General features: G+C 43.4%; 2 protein-coding genes across 4 annotated transcripts in view; one reads left to right on the forward strand and one right to left on the reverse strand.

Annotated features, from left to right (window-relative positions):
• The window catches only part of TCP11L1 (t-complex 11 like 1), a 34938-nt gene extending 20595 nt beyond the window's left edge, over window positions 1-14343 (forward strand). For all 3 annotated transcript variants that reach the window (XM_030332011.1, XM_030332012.1, XM_030332013.2), the window contains exons 7-10: window positions 1541-1737; window positions 5157-5338; window positions 7072-7244; window positions 10366-14343. In XM_030332011.1, the coding sequence (XP_030187871.1) occupies window positions 1541-1737; window positions 5157-5338; window positions 7072-7244; window positions 10366-10568 (755 nt within the window). In that variant the 3' untranslated portion in view covers window positions 10569-14343. The remainder of the gene's footprint in view (window positions 1-1540; window positions 1738-5156; window positions 5339-7071; window positions 7245-10365) is intronic.
• A 3317-nt stretch (window positions 14344-17660) lies between these two features.
• Window positions 17661-23658, reverse strand: part of CSTF3 (cleavage stimulation factor subunit 3) — a 72569-nt gene continuing 66571 nt past the window's right edge. Inside the window, exons 17-21 of the mRNA XM_032594849.1 lie at window positions 22093-22288; window positions 19809-19962; window positions 18993-19087; window positions 18790-18850; window positions 17661-18377 (exon numbers count right to left, since the gene is read on the reverse strand). Coding sequence (XP_032450740.1) covers window positions 18175-18377; window positions 18790-18850; window positions 18993-19087; window positions 19809-19962; window positions 22093-22288 — 709 coding nt within the window. The 3' untranslated portion in view covers window positions 17661-18174. The remainder of the gene's footprint in view (window positions 18378-18789; window positions 18851-18992; window positions 19088-19808; window positions 19963-22092; window positions 22289-23658) is intronic.

The following is a 23658-nucleotide window of genomic DNA, read 5'->3' on the forward strand; positions in this document are numbered from 1 at the left end:
TCCCAAACAGGCTCTCCACTGTTAGCACAGAACTTGAAGTGGGGCTCAATCTCAACAAGCTGTGAGATCATGACCTGAGCCGAAATCAAGAGTCAGATGCTTAACCAACTGAGCCACCCAGGCGCCCCAGAATCCAATTTATTATGAGTTCTATTTAGCCTATAACTTTGGTGGTCCCAAGATGAAAATTGTGGTCTCTGGATAGATTGTGTTGCCTGACTAGAATAGGTAATGCAGTGTGCAGAGCAGGTGTTCATCCAGCTGCCGGCAGAGAGGGCCGAGATAGTTCAGGAGGGATCAGGGAAGAGCAGAGTAGAAGAAGCAGTACCAGAAGAAGATTGGCTGATGTTTACTACCTACTAGGCATGTGCCGAGGGTGCGTGCGCATTATCATATATAACCCTCACCAGTAAGACTAGGAGGGAAGCACTTTTTTAACACCATTTTGCAGATGTGGAAATCAATTTTGAGAACTTTTTGACCAGAATTGATTGACCACATGGTTCACTTTCTCAGCCAGTGTAGTACTGGCCCTCAGGAGGCATCAGGGGTGCAGGCTGAAGAGCCTCAGTGTGAGAGCCCGGTGCCAGCAGCCAGGGCCCAGTGAAGGACCCACTGCTGCGATCCCTGAGCTGGTCAGTCTACTGCTTCCTCCTCACATGTACAAGCTTGTGGGCTAAGAGCCTGCCATCTGCAGAAGGCTATCGGGATGGTACGGCTGGCCACAGAGATCGTGCCACCGCTGTTATGACAGAGCCAGAGGTGCATCCTGCAGCAGCGAAGAGTGGACCCCCATCATACCCTGGGCCACCCCCTTAGTTCGAAGGTGGCCTCCACTGGCAGAGCTGTAGCACGTTCTAGGACCTGTCAGGGAGACTTTCTCCCATATGGTGGAGAAAAACCTCATCTTTCTCTTGTGTCCCTCAGAATCCTCGCTGCGTTACTCAGCTTAGAAAAGGAGGAAGTCTATGAGAGCAGATGAAAGACACTCCAGGTTCCCCGACAGAACTCCAGACGCTGCGTAGTACATGTCCCCTCCCACGAGGCTGGAAGCAAACCAGATTGACAGGAGACTAAGATCTAGACAAGGAAAAGGCCTCCTCTTCAGCGTGGAGGAGACTTTACACTGGGAAGCTATCCCCAGTGCCTCCTCCCATCTGTCTCTGGGCGAGAAGTTTTGCATCTCCCTGAGCTGGAGTCATCAGAGCTTCCAGCCTCCGCTCCTGCAGCGGTCGGGGTGGGAGAGAAGGGAGTGGTTTGTTGAACATCTGCAGGTGGCAAGGTCTGGCTACATGCTCTGTGTTTACTGTCTTGTTTAATCCTCACAACTGCCTATGGGGTGGTATCGTACATTTCTTTGTAGTAGGAATCTGATAAACCTCAGCTAGTAACCAGCAGTGCTGTGATTTGAACCAAGTTTTATTTGATTCCAAAGTCCGTACTCTATATACACCACACCTTCAGGATGATCTTCCTTAAAGTCATTCCGAGAAGAATTCCTCCTGAGTGTCATAGTAATGTTCGTAGCCTTGTTTTTCAGATTCCCTGGACTTTGTCACCCAGTGGCTGGAAGAGGCTGCAGATGACCTTATGAATCAGAAGTATAAAAATGCCCTGCCAGCTGAGGGAGGGGCCGCTGACTCTGGAGACAGTCCCATGCCAAATCCTGTGGCTGTCCAGAATTATGCATACCTGAAGCTTCTGAAATGGGACCACCTCCAGAGACCTTTCCCTGAAGTAGGTGCTTCAGAGCAGTCTAACTGCTTCTTTCTTTCTGTGCTGCTGAACTTTAAAAAAATTATAGTTTTGTTATAATCCTCTTCCCAGAAAATTGCCCCTTTTACATCGAACAATTCAGCAGTTTTTAGTATATTTACGGCTATATGACCATTACCAATGATTTAATTTCAAAACTTTTCATCACCCCAAAAAGGAACCCTGTGCCCATCAGCAGTCACTACCCTTTCCCCACTCCCCTACCCCCTGGCAACCACTAATCTCTCTGACTCTATGAAATTGCCTGATCTGGACATTTTGTATATATAAATGGAATCCTACAATATTGGCCTTTTGTGTCTGGCTTCTTTAAGCAAAATGTTCGTGTATGTTATAGCGTGTATCAGTACTTTATTTCTTTAAAGTTATATTTTTTTACTGTAAAATATACACAACACAAAATTTACCATCTTTTTTTTTGTTTAAAGTTAGCTCTACAGCCCACGTGGGGCTCGAACTCACAACCTCAAGATCAAGAGTCGCAGGCTCCACCGACTGGGGCAGCCAGGCGCCCCAAAATTTACCATCTTTAAGTGCACGGTTCAGTGTCATTCATACGTTCACATGGTTGTGCCGCCATCACCACCATCCTTCTCCAGAACTTTTCCATCTTCCCAAACTGAAACTCTTTAAATACTTAACGCCTTTAAACATACTTCATCCCTCCCTCCCTCGGGCCCCTGACAATCACCATTCTACTTTGCATCTCTGGATATGAATGGAATCCTACAGTACCTTGTGCCTTTGGGTCTGGCTTATTTCACTCAGCATAGTGTCTTCAAGGTTCATCCATGTTGTGCTGCTGTGTGTCAGCATTTTCTTTTTGAGGCTGGATGATCTTCCGGTATGTGGCTGTACCACATTTTGTTGATTCATTCATCAGTTGATAGACATTTGGGTTGTTTCTACTTTTTAGCTATTGTGAATTGTGCTGCTCTGAACATTTGTGTACAGGTTTTGTAGGGGCATGTGTTTCAGTTCTCTTGGGTAAATACCGAAATATGGAGGATGAGAATTGCTGGGTCACATGGTGACTCTGAGTTTAACACCTGGAGGAACTGCCAGACTGTTTCCCGCCACCCCCCCTCCCGCCCTGTGTAGCAGTGTAAGGGGCTTCCAGTTTGATTCAAACGGTAACAGCGATGCTGCTTTTCAGTTTTATCTAAGAAATACTTCTCATTCCACGTGGAGCAAGATTTTTTTCCTTTTCTGTTTTTCACAGTAAGTACGTGTAACTGCAGTAGTCCTTTAGGAAGATGACGAGCAAGGGATCTCCCCCACTTTGTCTGTAGACTGCTGGTTTGGTGTGTAGACTGCCTTCTGGTTTTTGAGGGCACTCAGGCCTTTTAGCTCCAGCCTCAGAACATGCTACTTCTCTAAATCGTTCTCATCTAAGTTCCTTATTCTTCCTTTCAAGACGATGTAAGCTCAGGGTATCACCTCTTGCCTCTGAGTTCCCTGTTTTGTGCCAAAGGAGGCTATACAGAGGGTGTTGAGTTGAAGGGATAGAGGGAGGCTCCTTTCCGAATAGTGGCACATTCTCTCCTGGGGGACAGTGCACAGCCCGACATTTCGTTTAAAAAACAGCTGTGAGGAAGATGGTGTTTTCATTGGACACAGATGTCTGCCCTCAGAATCGATCCTTGGAAATCTTTTGTATCCTACACCCAAATCCTGGCGCAAAGCAGGGATGCTGCTGTGTAACAGTGAAATCAAGACAGAGGCTCAGTCTGTTGAAGCATCTCTGTTTAACAATAGGGGATCTTGAATCTTCAAAGATTGTTTTTACTTCTTGAGAAGAATTCTAGGTTAAGACCCTAAATTGTTAATGTCTTGATTTGGTGTGTCAGTCTCTTATAGCAAGATGGTTCTTAACATTTATTTGGTTAACCTGTAAAAATCCAGATCAGATGCCCTATCTCAGGGTCCCTGGCTGGCCCAGTCAGTAGAGCCTCTAACTCTCAATCTCAGGGTCATGAGTTCAAGCCCCATGTTGGGCATGGAGCCTACTCAAAAAAAAAAAAAAAAAAAAATCAGCTTTTCCAATGCTCTTCCCCTCATCCCACACAGGGGACATTGGCCTGGCAGGACCCAGAGGTATCTAACATGGGGGGTGCAGTCATGGAAATTCACTCACTGACTGCTTTCTGGGTGGCTTTAGGTTATCAGTCATTCCGCCTTTTTTCTACTTACATTTATTTTTCATTTCCTTTATTCACTTACTGATTCTTGAGGGCCTCCTTTGTGCTGGATACTGAGGGGGAACCAAGGTGAATAATGCAGGCTCTCCCTTCAAGCAACTTCTACCCTCCTCCTCTCCAGTGCTCTGGCTAGGGTGACTGGCTGCCTGGTTTGTCCAGGACTTGGGGGCAGGAAGTGTTCACAGGACTTGGGAGTTCCAGCTTTAAAGCCAGGACATCCCCAGACGAACTGGGATGAGTTGGTCATTCTATAGAGCTCATTGCCTCATTAATCTTTCCTGTTGAAGGATATAAGTCCTAGTTATCCGGGGTTGGCTCTGCCAATCCCCTTTATATCCATGGTCATCTTCCGTCTTTGAAACAGCCCTGTGAAGCAGGAATCCCCCTTTTGTTGTTGTTGTTCTTTTTAATGTTTATTTACTTTGTGTGTGTGTGTGTGTGTGTGTGTGTGTGTGTGTGTGTGTGAGTGTGTGTGAGAGAGAGAGAGAGAGAGAATATGCAAGTGAGGTAGAGGCAAAGAGAGGGGGGCAGAGGATCCCAGGCAGGCTCCATGCTGTCAGCACAGAGCCCAACCCAGGGCTCAACCCCAGGAGCCGTGAGATCATGACCTGAGCTGAAATTAAGAGTTTCTCAGGGCGCCTGGGTGGCTCAGTTGGTTAAGTGTCCGATCTCAGCTCAGGTTATGATCTCGTGGTTCGTGACTTTGAGCCCCAGGTCAGGCTCTGCACTGACAGCTCAGAGCCTGGAGCCTGCTTTGGATTCTGTGTCTCCCTCTCTCTCTGCCCTTCCCTCACTCATGCTCTGTCTCTGTCTCTCTCAAAAATAAACATTTAAAAAAAAAAGTTGCTCAACCCACTTGAGAGCCACCCAGGTGCCCCAGGAATTTCCGTTTTGCATAGGGCTCAGAGAGTAGAAGAAGAAATTTGCATGAGATTATGCTATTTAAATGTCATTCGGCCTCATGTTCTTAATGAGCATGCTTTACTCCAGCCTTTCTAAGGACAAAGGGGCTCTTGAGGAGGAAGGATTGTTCACATAGCCCTCCATTAAGGCTCTGTAAGGACTAGAAAATCCTGAGGGAATCTGTGGAGGCCTGTGTGGGGGCTGTGGCCCCACTGCCCTCTGCTGGCCAGCCTGAGCCTCCAGCTCAGGGACGATTTTTTTTTTTATTCGCTACAGACAGTTTTGATGGACCAGGCTCGCTTCCAAGAACTCCAGCTCCAGCTAGAGCAACTGACCATCCTGGGAGCCGTGTTGCTGGTGACGTTCAGCATGGCAGCCCCAGGAATTTCCAGCCAGGCTGACTTTGCTGAGAAACTCAAGACGATTGTGAAGATTCTGCTGACAGATGCACACCTGCCGTAAGTGGCTGCAAGCCGTGGGGCAGACCCTGCGAGCCAGGTCGGGGGCGGTGGGTGACAGAGAGCAGACGGGAGCAGGATCTCCTGGCTGGTGTGGGGCAGAATCCGGGGCCACTGCCTCAGAAGTGACAGGAAACTTTACACTCTGGTTTTTCACCGCAGCAGAATTCATTCAGGTTCCTACAAAGAACGTTAGAGTTCACTGTAGGGTTCGCAGGTCTCCATGAGAGTGGCTTTCAGATGTTTAGGACCAGAACACACGGTAAGAAATTCATTTTCCGTTGTGACCTAGTGTACTCTTTAGGCACATGTAACTGAAATAAAAACTTCACAAAGTGAAACTTATCCTAACTGTGCTTAGTACAAAGTCTTAAGACATTAAAAAAAAAAAAATACTGGTTGCTATCCACTGAATTGCTTTCACAACCTGCTAACAGTTTGGGCAACACAGCCTTAGGGAAAGGTCCTATAAGAAGCAGGAGGTGTTTCCCCACAGTCATCGGGCTGTGAGTACAGATTTTTTCCCTTGGCATGTTCTTCGTGGCCATTTTGTGCTGCGTGTAAATGGATTGTTTCCTCACCCAGCACAAACCCACACCTGTGCGAGGGCAGCTGCTGTAACTGCTCCTGCGGTGAAGTCCGATCAGGTGACTTATGTGGTTCACAGCATATAGAATGATGGTTGTAAGTAAACACTATCTGACAAGGTCCAGTTCAGAAGATTCTTCAAGGGGAATGTCCCCCAGACATTCTCATCCTTACATAACGGAGGAATTTTCCTGCTGAGTTTGCACCAAGCATGCGTGTGTTCGGTATGGTGAGGGGTGTGTGCACATGTTGTGACCAGGGATTCAGTAGCCTTGACTTAGGCCAGGAGGGGTTTGCTGAGCAGATGCCCTTGCACAGGGGTAGCCCTTGGCTGTCAGTGAGTTCTCCCACAGCAGATCTGCTTTGTCTACTGCTTAAAGCTACCGATGAAGGGGCCCTGTCTGGCACCTTCTTAGCAGTCCAGCCTCGCACTGCTGTATCTACCCTGGTACTCGGGGGCTGACACACACCTGGTTCCGGCAGTGAGTCGTGCACATTTGCTCCCACTATTTAATTGGCCCAGGACACGGGCAATTGCCTTCTTGTAGAAAACCTACCAGCAGGAGGGCTCCCCACAGATACTCTAGGAGAGCTCAAGGGCCCCAGGAAATGAAGGTGCTAGTTTTCTTAACTTTGGGAATTCAGTTTTATTTATTGTTTTAAAGTAGTTAATACACTCTCATGTTTCAAAAATCAAAAGGGATATAAGGGTATCCATTGAAAAGTTTCTCTCCCACTCCTGTCTCACAACTACCTAATTTCTGGGTTCTTGTGTTTTGTTCTAGTGGTGTTCAAGATCTTTTTAAGCCAAATCCAGGCTTATTTCACCATAGATGCTAGTAAGAACTTGGGTTTTGAGTAGTTAGCCCTGGTATAGCCTGGTATAGAGCCCTCCCCTTCCCAGTGTTCTTTCTAGCCAAGAGAGGGAGAGGGGGAGAGAGAAAGTCCCCTGAGTCATGTGTACACAGCCTGAAAGGTTAGTGGCAGGGGAGAGAGTCACAGATTTTCTCTTTGAACATGTCAGTCCATGCATTGGTGATTGTGACTCTTATCAGGGCTGGGGCTCTTCCTGGGCTTGAGTTGGGTAGATGTGCACTTTGTTTATGGGCCCTTCTCTGCCTTCTCCTTTCCCTTCTCTGCTCAAGCTCCTTCCATCTGAAGGATGCCCTGACTACCATTGGGGAGAAAGTCTGCCTGGAGGTGAGCGGCTGCCTTGCCCTGTGTGGGCTCACTCCCTTTACCACGGAAAAGGAGACTGTGCTCAAAGGCCAGATCCAGGCTGTGGCCAGTCCCGACGACCCCATCCGCAGGATCATCGGTATGTTTGGGCGACGACGGGTAGCAGGGATGTCCTTTTGGAGGGCTGGCAGACAGACCCCTCTGAAGAAATCTAGAAGGGTCTGATAGGTTATAAGTGCTGATGAGTGAGGGGGCGAGTGATTAATCACCACCGTGCAATTAGGGCAAGCCAGAGGTCTGGACAAGTGACCAGGCAGCTGTCATTGTTCTGAGGGCTCTGACTTTGGAATCACAGGCTTTGTTCAAAACCCTGCTCCAGAACTATGAGGTAATAGAAAATACATGGATTGGTCTCTGCCCCCGTTCCTGGCACAGAGCCCCTGAAACTCTTGTAATTTCCTAAGTGATAAGAGCACTAGAGTATCTTTTATTCTAATATTGGTCTTTGACCTGGATCCTGACACAGAGCTCTTAAATCCTTTGGAATTTCCTGGGTGATAGGAGTGTCTTTTGTTCTAGTGAGGCAAGTCTGGGTGGGCTCCTGGATGGGGGCTGGTCACCAGAAAGACCAAGCCATGATCAAAAGCTTAGAATTTTCAGCCCCACTCCCTCATTTTCCAAGAGAGGGGAGAGGGGCTGGAAATGCCCATGTGATGAAGCCTCCATAAACACCCCAAAAGTTCAGGTTTTGGGGAGTTTCTGGGTTAGGGAACTTAGCCAAGTAATGGGAGGGTGATGTACTCCAACTCCACAGAAACTCCTGCCCCCCGAACTCTCCCAGACCTCACCCTCTGTGTCTCTTACTCTGGTTTTCATCTGTATCCATATCCTTTATTCTATAATAAGCTAGTAAACATAAGTATTTCTCTGAGTTCTGTGAGCCTTTCTAGCAAATAATCAAAATCCAAGGCAGAGGAGGTTATGGGAACCTCCAGTTTGTAGCCAAATCAGACAGAATTTGTGGGTGTTCTGGGGACCTACTACTTGTGGTTGGCTTCTGAAGTGGGGGGGGGGCAGCCTCATGGGACTGAACCCTTGACCTGTGGGATGTGACACTCCCTCCAGGTGGTGTCGCAATTGAGTACAATTGTAGGACACCCAGCTGGAGTCGCAGAGAATTGCTTGGTGTGGGAACCCCTCACCCTCAGCCACATCTGGTGCCAGAGTGTTGAGGATGCGGGGTGAGCGTGAAGGAGGGGGCACAGGTTTTCTTCACAAGCACCTGCTGTGGTTCTTGAGCGGGTGACTGGATGCTTGAGACTCCTCATCTCTCAAAGGGGTAATACTGACAACCCTATGCAGTTGCTGGGAGGACTGCAGGGCATGAGATCCATAAAATGCTTGTCATTGTATTGGGCAGCACATCAGAAGTACTCACTAGAGAGGAGCTGTGATTAAAAATATTACTCCATGTGGTAGCTGTTACTTTTCATCATCACAGCAGTAGCACTGTGGAAAATTCTGGTTGATCGAGGAATACAGTGTTCATCTAATTTTGGGGCACCTGACTGGCTTAGTTGGTAGAGCATGTGACTCTTGATCTTGGGGTTGTTAAGTTTGAGCCCCATGTTGGCTGTAGAGATTACTTAAAAATGAAATCTTAAAAAAATGTTCATCGAATTTTTAAAATTCCCATTTATCTTTAATTTTGAAATCATTCTTTAGCTTCTTTATGAAACTAGATAGATGTTCAACATGTAAATGACAATTAGGCTTCAGGCAAAAGCTGAATGATCCATGATTACCAGATTTCAGGTTGGAGTAGAGGCTAAACCAATGACATGAGCCTGCTTCTAATACCATGACTTCTTTTTTATTCTTAAGTAATATTTTATGGAAAAAGTTACAGGGATTGATGGTTTTTTAAGAATTAAATGATTTCATCCCAGTCCTGCGTCGGGCATGATGTCATGTGTGGGTCACTTGGGAGAAGCCTCTTGCAGAGATATAAGGATCATCAGGATTAATGTTACTGACCTTGGTAGAGATGCAGGAAAGTGCAGTAAATAGACCGCTGGCTAATAAGCTACTCTGTGCCCTGCCATCTTGGCTGTTTACTAACAGCCAGTTACAGACCTGGGGGTAAAAGCCAGCCCTGGAGTAGGAATGATATGAGGATCTCCAGGTCTGGGTGAGGCTTCCAGCTCTGAGAATCTTAGGAAACCAAACTAACTTTGGAAGAGGGGTGATGGGACCCATCTGGTCAGCAGTTGCTCTGTCAGTGTGTATTGGGATCCAGAGGTCATTTGCACCTGAGAGGGTGCTGCAGGGCAGGGGGTAGGCATGCAGTTTGAAAGAACCCATTTAACATAAATGCCCCTATTGCTTTTGTAATAAAATCTGCAGGAAGTGTGGCTTGCATATTCTTTTGGTTGATGAGGACAGTGCAAAAGCATCATAGAGAGGAATGGGCTAAAAAAAAATCAACCTAAATTATTTCTCAGAGTAGTCCAAGTTTGCAAATGCCCACAACTCCATGGCCTTCCACTGTAGGCATTATTATTATTATTTTTTAGAGTTTTTATTTATTGAGAAAGAGAGGGAGAGAGGGTGGGGGGGAGAGGAAGAGAAAGAGGGAGAGAGAATCCCAAGCAGGCTCTGTGCTGTCAGCACAGAGCCCGACTTGGGGCTTGAGCCCACAAACCTGGAGATCATGATTTGAGCTGACATCGGATGCTTAACTGACTGAGCCGCCCAGGAGCTCTTCTTGTTTTGTTTTTGAACTTGTAATTCCTGCGTTAGTCCTCTCCCACCCCATTTTTTATGGGATCTTCAGTAATGGCTCACGGTGGTCTCAGTGTATCTTGCTCCTTGGAGAGGAGAACCTGTCAATACTCTAGTCTCCCTTTGTTCATTGACGCATTTATTCTTCCTTTCCAAATATATTTTGAGCTTTGAGCTTTTACTGGGGGCCAGGTCTCATGCCAGGCCCTGTGCTGGGTGCTGGCGAGGGTGGGGGAGGGGATCACGAACAAGATGAACGTGCTTCTACCCTCTTGGAACTAACTAACTAGGCAGGGAGAGGAAATGTTATAAATGGGGTAGATGTTCAGAATGGCAAAGTACTGTGGGTACTTGCACTAAGGGTGGGCAGGGAAGACTTGCCTGAATAAGGGATGTTTGTGATAAACACTGAAGCCTACTCAGAAGTTTGTAAAGTCATCCCGAACAACAACTGACTGCTTTCTTTTCTATCACAGATTCCCGAATCCTGATCTTCTTAGAAAGCTACCTTGCCTCAGGTCATCAGAAGCCATTGCCTACGGTACCTGGGGGATTGGGTCCGGTTCAGAAAGAGCTGGAGGAAGTTGCTGTTAAATTTGTCCGCCTGGTCAACTATAACAAGATGGTCTTCAGTCCCTACTATGATGCCATCCTCAGTAAGATCCTTGTCAGACCCTAACACGTACGTGCGCTACAGTAGCAGTATTAGCCTCTTGATACAGAATACCTGTTCTCAACTATAACGTTGCTTTGGAAAATGGCTATTTAGTACATGTCTGTGTAACATCACTGATTCCAAAAGGAAGAGTATTGTGTATCACTGTTGAAAAGAGCTGTTGAAAAACGCACTGAATTCAATTCTATTTTGCAGGTTTGTATTTATGAGTGCAAGTTTACAAGTCAAGAAACTTCTTGTTATCTTGAGTCTCCTAGGTAGCACTTGGCTTTTACACGGTGAACTGCTGTGTGTCCACCCGCACTGTGTCCTGATTGTAGCTGCCTTGTCTCTCCCAGGAGGCTGGGGCCTCTCTTCTGCTATCCGGGTAGTTTTTCTTTCAGACCCCTCAGAGGATCTGCCAGCCACCCAAGAATGAGACACCGAGCCATGACCGTGTTGAGACTCTCCCCCTTCTCTGGCACAGACCCCCAGTCCTCCCCCAGCTATTTTGTGTTAGAAGGGCTATATATAGTTTCCCCGCCTCCCCACCCCCCCCACCCCTCCCATTTATTGCTTTCTCCCTCCTGGTCTAGCCAGTGCCCCAGAGCCCTTTTGTTCTAGAGGAGAATTAATTGATTTTAAAAAGCTTATTCTTTTATACAGAATTATTCCTGAGCCTGGATGATAGCAGTTATGACTTACAGAATCCAGAGAAAGGAAATTCTTTGACTTTTAAGGTTTGAAAGTTAAGGAGGAACTATTTTTTTAAACAATATATATGTTGGTGTCATGTAAAAGAAGACAAATGTCTGGAGTTTTTACTGAAACGTTCACTCATACAATACACAGATGTATTGATTGGATTTGAATTTCAGAAATGGATTTAAGTGTTTTCAGATAAAATAGCGTAGTATAAGCTCACTTATTTCTATGATAAGGAAGTCATGGAAAATCCCTGGTTTTTGAGCAGTATTTTTTGAGGAACTTCAGGGACCAGAATTCCTGACCTATCCTGTGACTGAAAGGGTAGCTGAGGTCTCACAGATGACCCGCTCTGTTCAAAAAATAAAAATGAAAGGTGTGTGTGTGTGTGTGTGTGTGTGTGTGTGTGTGTGTGTGTGTGTGTTTTAGACAGGGATGTTATGTTAGAAGCAGAGCCATGAAGCTGGAGTGAACTCCCTAAGAGCTGGAACAGCAAAAAGCAAAATGATGCCAGGAATCCCTTCAAGCTGCTGAGGGGTAGGGTGGGACAGGAGGCAGGTGGGGCAGCCACCAGAGGAACCTTCACTCTGTGAGAGCTGTCACGTGTACAAGCTTCAGGAGAGGGAATGGTTATGCCGGGGGTGGGGAATGTGATTTCTCCAGATACGTGCTACAAACTGTGTTCTAATGGTGTGTTTTACTTGCAGTCAGAAATGTATGCTGTGTTATGTGGTCAGAAGTCATATTAAAGTTAATACTCAAGGACAAATCTTCCGTGGTTTCGTTGGAAGGGAATAAAAGTTCAGTAAGTAGAACTTTTAAAGAACAAAACCACAGTCTTTTATAGTGTCTTCAGTGAGGTCCTTTCTGGAATTGTTTCCAGAGGTAAGGTTGCTTATTGGTCGTATGGTATCCCCAGGCTGAGAAGCCTGAGCACTCTTTTAAAGTTGGCTACACGCCCAACATGAGGCTTGAACTCACAACCTCGAGGTTGGGCTTGAACTCACAACCTTGAGATCAGTAGTCCCATGCTCTACGGACTGAGCCACCAGGCACCCTCCCCTACCTCAGCACTCTTTTGCCTGCCTCAGCCCCAGAGTGTTTGGGGTTTTGTCCCTCCTGATCCAAGGGTGAAGGAGAGGAGCTTTACCCTGAAATATATGGGGTGGATCAGCACTCCTATAGTCATTCTTCCCAAATCTTAAAAATTCTTTCTGCCTTCTTTGATAGGGGTTAATTGTTTACAAGATTTTTTTCTTTCCCCTAATGTGTTCCTAAATCGACAAAGTTAAGTTTGGACCATTTGAAATCTTGATGCATATATTACAGGGACCTGCACAGACTCTCATGCCCCCTGCTACCTTAGTGTCCACTGGTGGAGTTCTCTAAATGGCAAAGCCAAGAATGAAGGAGGCAAAGTTCTGAATCACAATATTCATATTGAGTTGTGTTGTCGCTCTTTGAAGATAAGTGAGCTACTTTCTTCCTAGAATCTCACAGGATTCTCACTAAGGGCCAGGAAAACCCATTTAGTTCATTTAGTCACTCAGGAAACGTTTTATTGAGCATCTCCTTGTAATTCCCCCCTACAGCTCTCCCTCCAAGATATGTATCCTTTGGAGGGGAAATTATCCTTCAGAATTGAACCGGTTCTATATAATGCAGTCTGATTGGATTTGACTTGATTTTCTAACAGGTTTGTGGACATAAGCATCTTTTATGAAAGTGCTAAGTTTATTTGGCTGTAGTACTTTACCATGGATAGACTGAGCGCCTTGAGAGTTAGGTCCATTACAGACAGCAAGGCTGTTAGATTTATTTGATGGTCTCATGAATGAATGAATGTCTAGAACAGTAATTGCTACTTTGTCAGCCCTTGGCTGGGTGGGTGGGTGGATGGATTCCCAGTTTAGATGTTTTTTGAAAATCTCATTACCTTTAAAGCAAGCTGTATAATGTGATTGTTCATGTAACCATATAACCCAACTATAAATATACTTCGGTAAGGATGTCTCACTGATTAAATACAGTAGGCAGGTGCGTAAAAGCCTTTTTGTCTGAAGAAAAATTATTAATAAGTCTGACGTACTAGGTGTGTGCACATACGTGTGCCAGTTCTAAATGGATTTTTTTAGCAGTTCTGTTTTTGTGGAGGTGCTTGTGTTCATTTCTCCAAAACCTTAAGATTTCTGGGCATAGAGAGGGGCGGCTGCCACCACCTTTCCTGCTGTGAGTTTCAGGGGGAGTAGGTGTTTGCTGTTGGACATCCAGTGACCTTTGGCATGCACCAGTTTGTATGTGCAGAACATTTGTATTTCTTTTAATTTTGAGGCAGGGTGGCAGAGTGGAAAGACTGGGAGCTGTCAGGAAACCAGAGTTGTGACTCCATTTCTGTTAGGTCCTGATTTGCCCCACTTAGTACCTATTTCTGGCACATGTAAAATGAAAGGACTAGACTTGATCTTTAAACTGCTTTCCAATCCTGACCTTCTGTGATCTGTCTTACTGGAGTAACTTAAGTATACTGCAGTAGGATTGTGCACAAAGCTCCTGACTGAGGGGAAGATCTGGGTTGGAGTCCTTCCTCTCTTGCCTTCTTACTGGTTGTGTGATACTGGGCCAGTCATTGTCCCTTGGGCCTCAGCATTTGCATCTGTAGAATGGGAAAATGACTAACCCTTCCTGTGAGGATTAAATGTGATAATGGATATTAGAATGCTTTGGACACGGAAAAGGACTATAAATTGCTTTGTTAACAAAGGAGAGCATATAACCCTCTGCCTGTATTCGACTTTTGGCGCCCAGCCTCTCTGCAGTCAGCACATTCTACAGGCCTGAGGGAAGGTTCTCCTCCCGGCCCAAGACTGATACTTCCGTCATCTCTTCTGTGGTAAAGCTACAGTCTTCCTTTTTCTCCTCTTGCAGCCTCCACCCCGGTAACTTCTCCCCATCCTCTCCTCTGTATTATTTGAACTAAATGAATGCATGAATGAACAAATGAAGGACGGTAGATGATGCGCTGTGAAACTCTTATTTAAAGGCACGATCTCATTGAAAACATAATCTAAATAAAGAACCACCATGATGTTTGCAATTGTGTATTTATGTTGGATTTTGTATTCTATAACTATTTTAATAGATAGCTTTTTTATTCGTAATATTCAAAACAACTTAATGGGATGGAGGAGGAGATACTCTAAACCCATTAAGCTTTTTTACTCTGTCAAATGCTCACTGATCCTTTCAGAAATAGCTAGAGCCCTGGGAATCAAGTGTCAGAAACCTCAACGGGCAGAATGTAGTTACATCTGCCTGTGGTGTGGGTTTCTGTTTACATTGACTTCTGAACCTAAGGACCAGAACTAATCTGTAGGCCTGGTTTGAGTTTGAAATCAGATGTGTCTGATTTTATCTCAACTATAAACACTGAGAACCTTTAAGAGCAATTTTTTTTTAATGTTTGAGAGAGTGCAAGTGGGGGAAGGGCAGAGAGAGGGAGAGGCAGAGTCCCAAGCAGGCTCTGTGCTATCAGCGCAGAGCCTGACTCGGGGCTCAATCCTGTGAACTGTGAGATCATGACCTGAGCTGGGCCTCTGCTCAACCCACTGAGCCTCTCAGACACCCCAAGCAACTTCTGACCTAAATGCAACCCTGGAATTAAAGAAGCTCCCCCATTTCTGTCTTTTTCATTCATGCCGCCTCTGCTTTCTAAAGTGTGGTCTTCCTGGTGCTCAAAGCAGAACTTTGGTCAGGGCTCAGGGAGGAAAATTTACAAAATGGATGAATTGTTTTTCTAGATTTTTATTCCCAAAGCTTGGTAAGATGGCCCTTTTGTTGAATGTATAAGATTTTACTTAGAACAGGAACATGGTACCTGAGTTTTGTTCCTTGGTATGAATTGTCAGGACTTCTGGGATTTTCACTACATAGAGCTTCGCTTGCTGAGTGTCAGGTAAGAGGACCATCAACATTAATGTAGTTTGCTTTGGGAATTATAAAAAATTTATGAACATGGTAGCTATGTTTTTACTATCCTGTAAATAAACTCTTGGTTTTACATGCTAAGTATAGGGAAATAGAAGGTTCTAAAACTACCAAATAAATTAATAGTTATTGACCAAGATTGATATGCTGACAAAAGTGTATTTTTTCATTCTTTCCTAATGGTATGATTTGGTTGTTCAGTTTTACATTTACTAGGTAGTTACAGCCTTTTACTTTACTCAGTGTGGCAACAGATAAAACCTCTTGAAATTCAGTGCTAAAGGCTGGGGTTTCACTGATTTTTGTTTAGGAAGGACATAGAAATCCTTACATCTTATCCAGTTCTAGAATTGTCATTGTTATTTTCCCAGTTCTAGAATTGTCTAGAAAATGTCATTGCCTTGATAAAAAGGAAAAATATGGATCTCTTTTGGAAATTTCTTCTGGGTCTAGCAGTATGGATGTATAACAGTTTCTGCACGTGTGGGACTGGCTGTGGCATGAGTGTCTGCACATTAGATTTCCCAGGGTAAGTTCAGCTACTTGTTCAACTGTGTCTACAAAAGGAAATGTCAATACTCAGAATCCTGTTAAAAACTAAAAATCCATATGTATTTACAGCAGAACATTAGAAAATGATTTCTTTTCACAAATAATCCTTTTTATTTTTAAAGATCAGATAACTCTCAGGAGAAAAAAATCTTAGAAATACAGTAGGAATAAATGTAATACACATAATGGCTGCTAGTGGCACTTTTCATCAAGGTAGGGAGGTTGTGTGTGTGTGTGTGTTTTGTCTTTGTTATGGTGCTAAGACAGTCATTTTTCATGCATTTGTGTAGCTTTGCTTTGCCGTTCATGCAAACATCGTTGCAGATCATCACTGGCATTTGGAGCCATTCTTGTCTTTACAACACTACCCAAAGATAGCACCTCAGGAAAGACCCTGTACCTCTGTACTTTAAAGCCTGCAGTGTATTTGGCATTACTTGTACCTTTCAGATTTGTTGTTGAAAACCATATTTAAAAAACGGCCTAAACACAGCTCTTGAGGACAACAGAATCAGAATTAGAGCCAGCAGGCTTCGAAGATATTTTAGCTTTCATGGGAAAATACAAAAGACACATGCTTGTGATTAATGTGTAAATATTACCTGGCTACGTATACATTTATGTAAGAAAATGATTCCAGGTAACTGTTTTTCTATTATAAGTCAGAGTTTTATAGAAATATTTAAGGCTGATTTTAAAATGTTAGCTATTTAATCAGTTTTGAATTTAATTTCTAAATTGGGTGCCCAGTATGTAAGGATTTCTTTATAACTGTAATACTTTTCCTTTTTTTTTTTTCCTTACTGACTTTTAGCTTTTATTCTGAATCACAGCCCTTAGGCTCAACTAGTTTTCTGTCTAGCAGTTTTTGTTTGTCTTTTTAAGTTTCTATATTTATTTTGAGAGCGTGTGTGAGCGGGGGAAGGGGAAGAGGGAGAAAGAGAATCTTAAGCAAACTCCACGCTCAGTGCAGAGCCCAACACAGGGCTTGATCTCACGATTACAGTATCACAACCTGAGCTGGTATCAAGAGTCAGATGCTTAACTGAAAGAGCCACCCAGGCACCCCTGTCTAGTGGTTTTTCTAGAAATGAGTCAGAGGAGGTACTGTTGCTAACAAGGAGTGGAACCTAATTCTTTGGACTTACAATTTAATGCTGTGTGTAGGTCATAAAGAACTTGTTCTTGAGCACTAAGCATTGCTTTTAAGAGAGATGAAAGGTAAAATATCTGCCTCAGATTGGGATAAGTATGTTCATATTTGAGGATTTCTGAAATGTTTAATTTGCCTCCTAACGTTAGATCCCTCATGTTTTCAGTTAATACTAAGACCGGGAACGGACATGTAGTTATGTGTACATATAGTAAATACAAGGTGACTTTGTATTGTCCTCTATTTTTAAATGGTATTGGTTGAATAAGTTGCTACTTTATTATTTATTTATGTTTGTTTGTTTATGAGAGACAGGGCACAAGCAGGGGAGGGGCAGAGAGAGGAGACACAGAATCCAAGCAGGCTCCAGGCTCCGAGCTGTCAGCACAGAGCCCGACGCGGGGTTCGAACTCATGAACCGTGAGCTCGTGACCTGAACTGAAGTCAGACGCTTAACCGACTGAGCCACCCAGGTGCCCCATAAGTCTCTATTTTAAATACATTCTTCTTAAAAAAAAATTTGTGAGACAGAGTGAGCAGGGGAGGGGCAGAGAGAGAGGGAGAGAAGGAATCCATGCTGTCGGCCCAGAGCCTGATGTGTGGCTTGAAGTCACGAACTGTGAGATCATGACCTGAACTGAAACCGAGAGTCGGATACTTAATTGAGCCACCCAGGTGCCCCTTAAATACGTTCTGAATGGAGGAAGCAGCGGGAGGCATGACATTTTTGAGATCCTTTTATTTTTTAAAGGATTGTTTTAAAATTTTAAACTACAAAACAGATTCCATACATTCTGCCATAAATAAAAACAAACAATAAGGCAGGACTCTACATAAGCAAACCGAGAACAACTGTTTTCAGAAAATGTGATAAAATGCTTTACAATCATAAGCCATCCAGTTTTTAAAATAAAACTGTTGAAAACTCACAAGTCTTCAAGCGGCACATACAAGACACCCTTGAAGAGGGAACAAAATGTGGTTCTGCCATTTTGTGCTGTTCTCACATTTTTGAAAACCTAATTTTGCTTAGAGCATAGGTCTGTTCTGTATTCTAAATTTCACACAGGTTGGTTTGTTTTTTCTCAAGAACCATATGATAGAGGCACCAATGACAATACAACTTTGTTTCCAAGGACCTTGTAACAAAGCATTGTCTCTTTTAAACATATGACTTAAGAGGCAAAAAGGGAATCCTGGATAAGTTTCCTTTCAGAGGCAGGACTGGAGCTGGCTTCACCGAATTCGCTTCTGCTGCCGCGCTCTGTAAATGTCATGAACAGGAGGGACGACAGCTCCCTTTTCTTCATCTTCGTCTGAATCCTCGTTGGGCCTTTTGACAGCCTTGGCGAGTACTGCGTTGCTTTCCACCGGGCCATTGCCCTCTACAGCCAGCTCCGGGGCGCCGCCGGTGATGATCCTCACAGCTTCCTCCACAGCTACGCAAACAAAACGCAAAGGACTGTTGGAGGAGCTTTCAGAGTCTGCTCCTGTGAAAGACTGCCCTGCTATTGGACACTTTACAGTTGATTTCATAGCCTACTATTAGCAGAGCAAGGGAGAGCAGTAGTGATACTACATAATTAAAGACCAAAGCTGCTCTTAAAATTACTTTCAAAAGCCAACTCGCAGTGCATGTTCACATGAATAGAAAAGACCCACTTTTTACTCAGTGACATTAGGATATGAACAAGCCTCTCTGTATCAAAGAGGGTTTGGATCGTTCTGAGGGTTCACTGTACTCCTGCAAGAGGGCTAGCTGGATTGGGAAACCTCAGTGGCAAAGAATAACCATCTCCTGCCTGGGAGATCACGTGAGTTCGACTCTAGGGTGGAGCTGTCGTCACTTACTATTTGGTATCTTGCATCTTCGGAAAATCTCCATCAGTTCATCCACTTGTACAAAAGGACCCTGTTGTGACACAAATTTTAATCCCCAATAATCTGACAAGTTAGAATTGTGCTACTTTACATTTCCCGTGAGACAAGAAAAGAAGCACACAGTTTTTATAACCCATAGAGCAAGCATCTTATCAGGAAGACAATAAACAAACCTGGAAGCAGATGGGGGGAGGGAGAAGTTTCATTAAAACGACGGCTGCAGGTGGTACTGGGAATACGCCACCGGGGACCGGGTGTAAGCCTGGTGCTGTGAGAGAAGAAAAGGGTGGGAATCAAATAGGATGTAAGAATTTCTATAAACAGCTGAAATAAATCCGTAAGAAGTAATTTATACATAAAGTTCTAGGTCTATGTTGTTTTGTTCTGGACATCTTAAATTGTTTTTAGTGCTTTACGTGTTTGACCAAACTAAAGTGGATGAGACAGAGCAGTCTCAACCCCATGGCCACTGGGAGGCAGAAAAGTTAACAAGTGACTTTGAGTAAGACAACCCGGGGGCTGAGCTTGAGTCAGTTTTTGTCGAAGACCATTTCTAAGCCTCATAAATCAGGTGTTCAGCAATCCTGTTTAAAGTCCATTACTCAACAACATAATCATAAGGGCCTTGTTCACATAGGATCTAGAGGGGCTACTACCCATCAGTAAGTATAAATGATACCAAATAGCATCATGCAGTAAGTTTCCAGTTGTACAGGTAACTTGTATGTAGCAGCATTTCTGAAGACTGTCTAATGTCACTGCCAAAATGGGTTACTAGAATCTGGATCATTGAGGGTTTTTTTGTTGTTGTTTTTAAAGACATTCTTAACTCTTCTTGCTTCAAAGATTAGAGCCAAGTCACTTGTCATGGTCACCCTGAGTCTAATAATTAACCTACAATGGAAAGGTCACATCACTCCCCCACCCCCACCTCTGGATTTAAATCAACAAACAGAGGTCTCAGTACTGGATCTAAAGTCATGGCTTACGTGCTAAATGTCGTGGCTGAAATGGAATCATCTGCTGAGTGTCTGGTTTAGGGTATTCTGGTTTTCTATCCACTTCATCTTTCAGAACAGGCACTATAGAAGGAGCTACAACTGGGTCTGGAATTATAGCTGCTAGCTTAGCCCGGGAGACATCCTGAAAATGCAGAACAGAAGAATCCTAAACCTGAAAAAGGGACTTAGAGTATAATTGTGCAGTTCTACAGTCTTGAGGATACACTGTGAATCACTGGGTTAAAACCACAGAAAGAGAACCAAGAGGGATAAGTAAGAATCTGATGGTAAAGACGGTTAAATACTCAATAAGGAATGCTACGCAGGTGTTTCATAACCTCCCCCTAACCCTGGGTAAGAAATCATTAGACTCCATGTTACCAGGTAGGACATTTGTGGGCTAGATACAAGCTTTTCTGGGTAGATACTTAAGACTGGGCCAGGTAGAGAGTGGGGTAATTTACAATTTTAGGTATTTTTCTGACTCTTCCCTTCTACTAGAATTGAACAGTATGAATTTAAGTGAAGCTGGGTTAAGTGAAGTCCTGCTTTATGAAAGCTAAAATAGTCACTTAGTTATAAGGTTTTGTTAGGAAAATAAAAGATTAGCCCCAACCGATTGTTACAGGGGAGAAGAAATATATATGGAGCAGCCACTATTTGTCCAGATGGTTTTAGCCATTTATTCCCTCTTTGATGAGCCCAATAGTAGCCTCTCCATTTTCTAGAAGGGACTGAAGCTCAAAGAAGGTCTGATATTTTCAAGGTCCTATAGCTAAAAAGTAGAGCGAGGATTGGGGGCACAGGCCTCTGACCTCAAACCCATCCACCATCCCCTTTTATAGTTTATCAGCAATGCCCCACCAGGGCTGAGAACAATTCTCTAAGATGGATGAAAAGGAGCAGTGTGGCCACCTGGCAGTGGAGGCCCTGTCCCCAAGGAGTTCCTCTGCTACAGGCACTGGCATCAGCCTGCCTGACCACAACCAGAAGAGCCCCTTTTGCCACCCTCAACAGGTAGAAGAGCATTTTGCTTTCTCAACCTTTGTTCAAATGCAGTTGGTGGCAGATCTAAATGAGTAGGCCCACTGGGAATTGCTTTTTCTCTTCCCTTCTCCCATTATATATACACTCTAGTACATTTAATCTTTCTCCCCAAAAATGAAAGAGTAGAAATAGAAATATGAGATGGAGAATTCATATTTAAGAAGTAGTTCTACTTGGAAAGAGTAAGGTCTATTTTCCTTCATTTCCATTTTCATCTTGGTAAAGTTGAAATGGTCTTTGCTAATAACTTCACATAGCGGGGTCTTAAAAGGTCTTTTGCTTTTCATTGAGAAGTACTTAAACTAGAAGTAGAACTCAATCATTCCTGAGCAGTAACCCCTAGTTACAGAATAGGGATCTGGGACTGGCACAGAACTGGGGTTTCCATTAATAAAAAGGTCTGAAGTTCATGTATGGGTAATTTTTCTCAAACATTTAAATCTGGTTCAGACACCAGACCAGCAAGACCTGGTGAGGAAATGGAGAATGATAGTCAGGAACATCTTAATGCTGGTTGGCATAAAGGGACCAACCTAAGATTCTGTGGCTATAGCTTCCCTTTGGGTTTCCATCTTGGTCTTTGTTTTCATGACACAGTGGGGGGAAAAATCAAGAAATGATAGAATAATATTTTTCTCAGCCAGGGCTATTATTGATGGAGCTGTATAAACCTTAATATCTTTCCCCCTGACCTGAACAGGTTCAGGGCCAGATTTCTTTTCTTATGACTCAGATGTCTATGAAGAGTTCCATTCCTAGATAAGCTAATTTCCTGAAGAGCCCCCCTGAAGTACTGTTTTGAGATACAAATCTCTGAGGGAACTGTACTGATTTATAAACAAGTAGTGAGGGTTCTTCATTATACCCACAGGAACTACATTTGGTTTAAGAGCTATCAAAACACGTTCATCGTTTTAAGAGCTATTAGAAATTTTCTTCCTTCCACAATACCTCCATCTGCCCACCGGACAAAAGATACAGGGTGTTGACAATGTCACGGGAAGGACGTAAGCATTTGTTAAATCTCATTCTTTTGTTCAGTACTTTTGATACACAGTGTTTCAAAATCAAGAAAAATCCCTGAACTTTTTTCCTGTTTCCTGGAAAACTATTCTGAAACTAATTTCTATTTCAGAATTTGCTTTAGAGGTATGTGTATCCATGAGCTATTCTAAAACATGGGAAAAGTAGGGACACGACACACATCTTGATCCTAAGTACATACCTTATAACCAAGCGCTTTTAGTTCACTTGCAGAGCAAGGATATAAATCCATGAACTTGTATCTGTCCACCAGCAAAGCTGTTTCTTTGCCTTCATACTCTTCTTTGAATGCTGTAAACCGTCTCTTCTCCACTTTCAGTATACTAGCTAGATCACCGATATTGCTTTCGAAAGCTAGAAATCGGGCCCAGATTTCTCTGTAATAAGTATAATCAGTACTTCATTATTCTGGGTTTGGAACAGGGAGCCCATTTACAAAAAAAGCCTTAAGGTCCCTCCTTCCCTTTTAATTACAAAAAGCTCTTATTAAACTATAGGGCAGTATAACAAATACTTATATATCATCATTAAGATTTAATCGTTAATATTTTGCAGTACTTAATCTTACTTTTGATGAAGTATTTGAAAGTGAATTATAGACATCATAACACTTCGCCCTGCACACTAGTATATTTAAGCCCTTTTTTGAGTTTTTGCTTATTTAGCACATTTTCCTATCCCCTGTGGTAAGAGCACATTTGCCTTAAAGAAGGTAAACTTTAGCAGGGAGAGCTGAAAAAGGAACATACACAGATTTCCAATTTCTCCTGAATAATGTGGCTTTTTGTTTAGTGGCATGAATTATTCTGTAGAATACATTCTTCACTCAATGTATGAATAAAAATATATTCTAAAATCTAATATTGCTGTTTTTTCTTAACAGATTATTTGGGACATATTTTTACCTCAGCACTGTTGTAACAGCCAAAATTAATTCTGAGACTCTACTTAACTGTCACTAAGCCCCTTTGTGCTAAAGTAACATACTGAATGCCTACTACATACCAGGAATAGGGCTATCACGAAAAGTCCACAGTGGTAGACATTATTGTTACTCAATGACATAAGGTTTGGAAAGGCCATGAAATCTGCCCAAGGTGTAATCAAAGGGCTGAGCTGGAATTTGAACCCAAAACTCCAAAGCCTTATTTATACTGTAGCTCTACACCATGTTCCTCTGGTAAAACTGATGATGGAGTCAAAAGCATAAACCAGGGATGTAATATGTCTGGTGTAACTTTTAATACGTAAGAGTCACTGCTCTCGAGTAACGTAAAACTTTCAGAACTTTATTTGTTCATGTTAATTTCTAGAGGCATAGTCAAGTAGGAAGATATATTAAAATAATAAATTGCTAACACATCTCTTAAATATGTAATCAGTAGGCAAACACTTTTTAAAAATCTTAAAAAAGAGGGTGTCTGGGTAGCTCAGTTAAGTGTCTGACTCTTGATTTCAGCTCGGGTCATGATCTCATGTTTTGTGAGATCAAGCCCCGAGTCGGGCTCTGTACTGATCGTGTGGAGTATGCTTGGGATTCTCTCTCTTCCCCTCCCACTCTCACATTCTATCAAAAATAAACTTAAAAATCTTAAACAGGTATGAAAATATTACAGGTAGGCATTTGTAAGTAAGCTTCAAGGGAAAAGGGAAACATCTCCTGAAATTATACTCAAGAAATGTTCATCCACAGATCACAAATTCAAGTATTAAAGCTGCCATTAGAACCCAACCAAGTTTTCCCAAC

The sequence above is a fragment of the Lynx canadensis genome, chromosome D1 (genome assembly GCF_007474595.2).
Source record: "Lynx canadensis isolate LIC74 chromosome D1, mLynCan4.pri.v2, whole genome shotgun sequence".
NCBI classification, from domain to species: Eukaryota; Metazoa; Chordata; class Mammalia; order Carnivora; family Felidae; genus Lynx; species Lynx canadensis.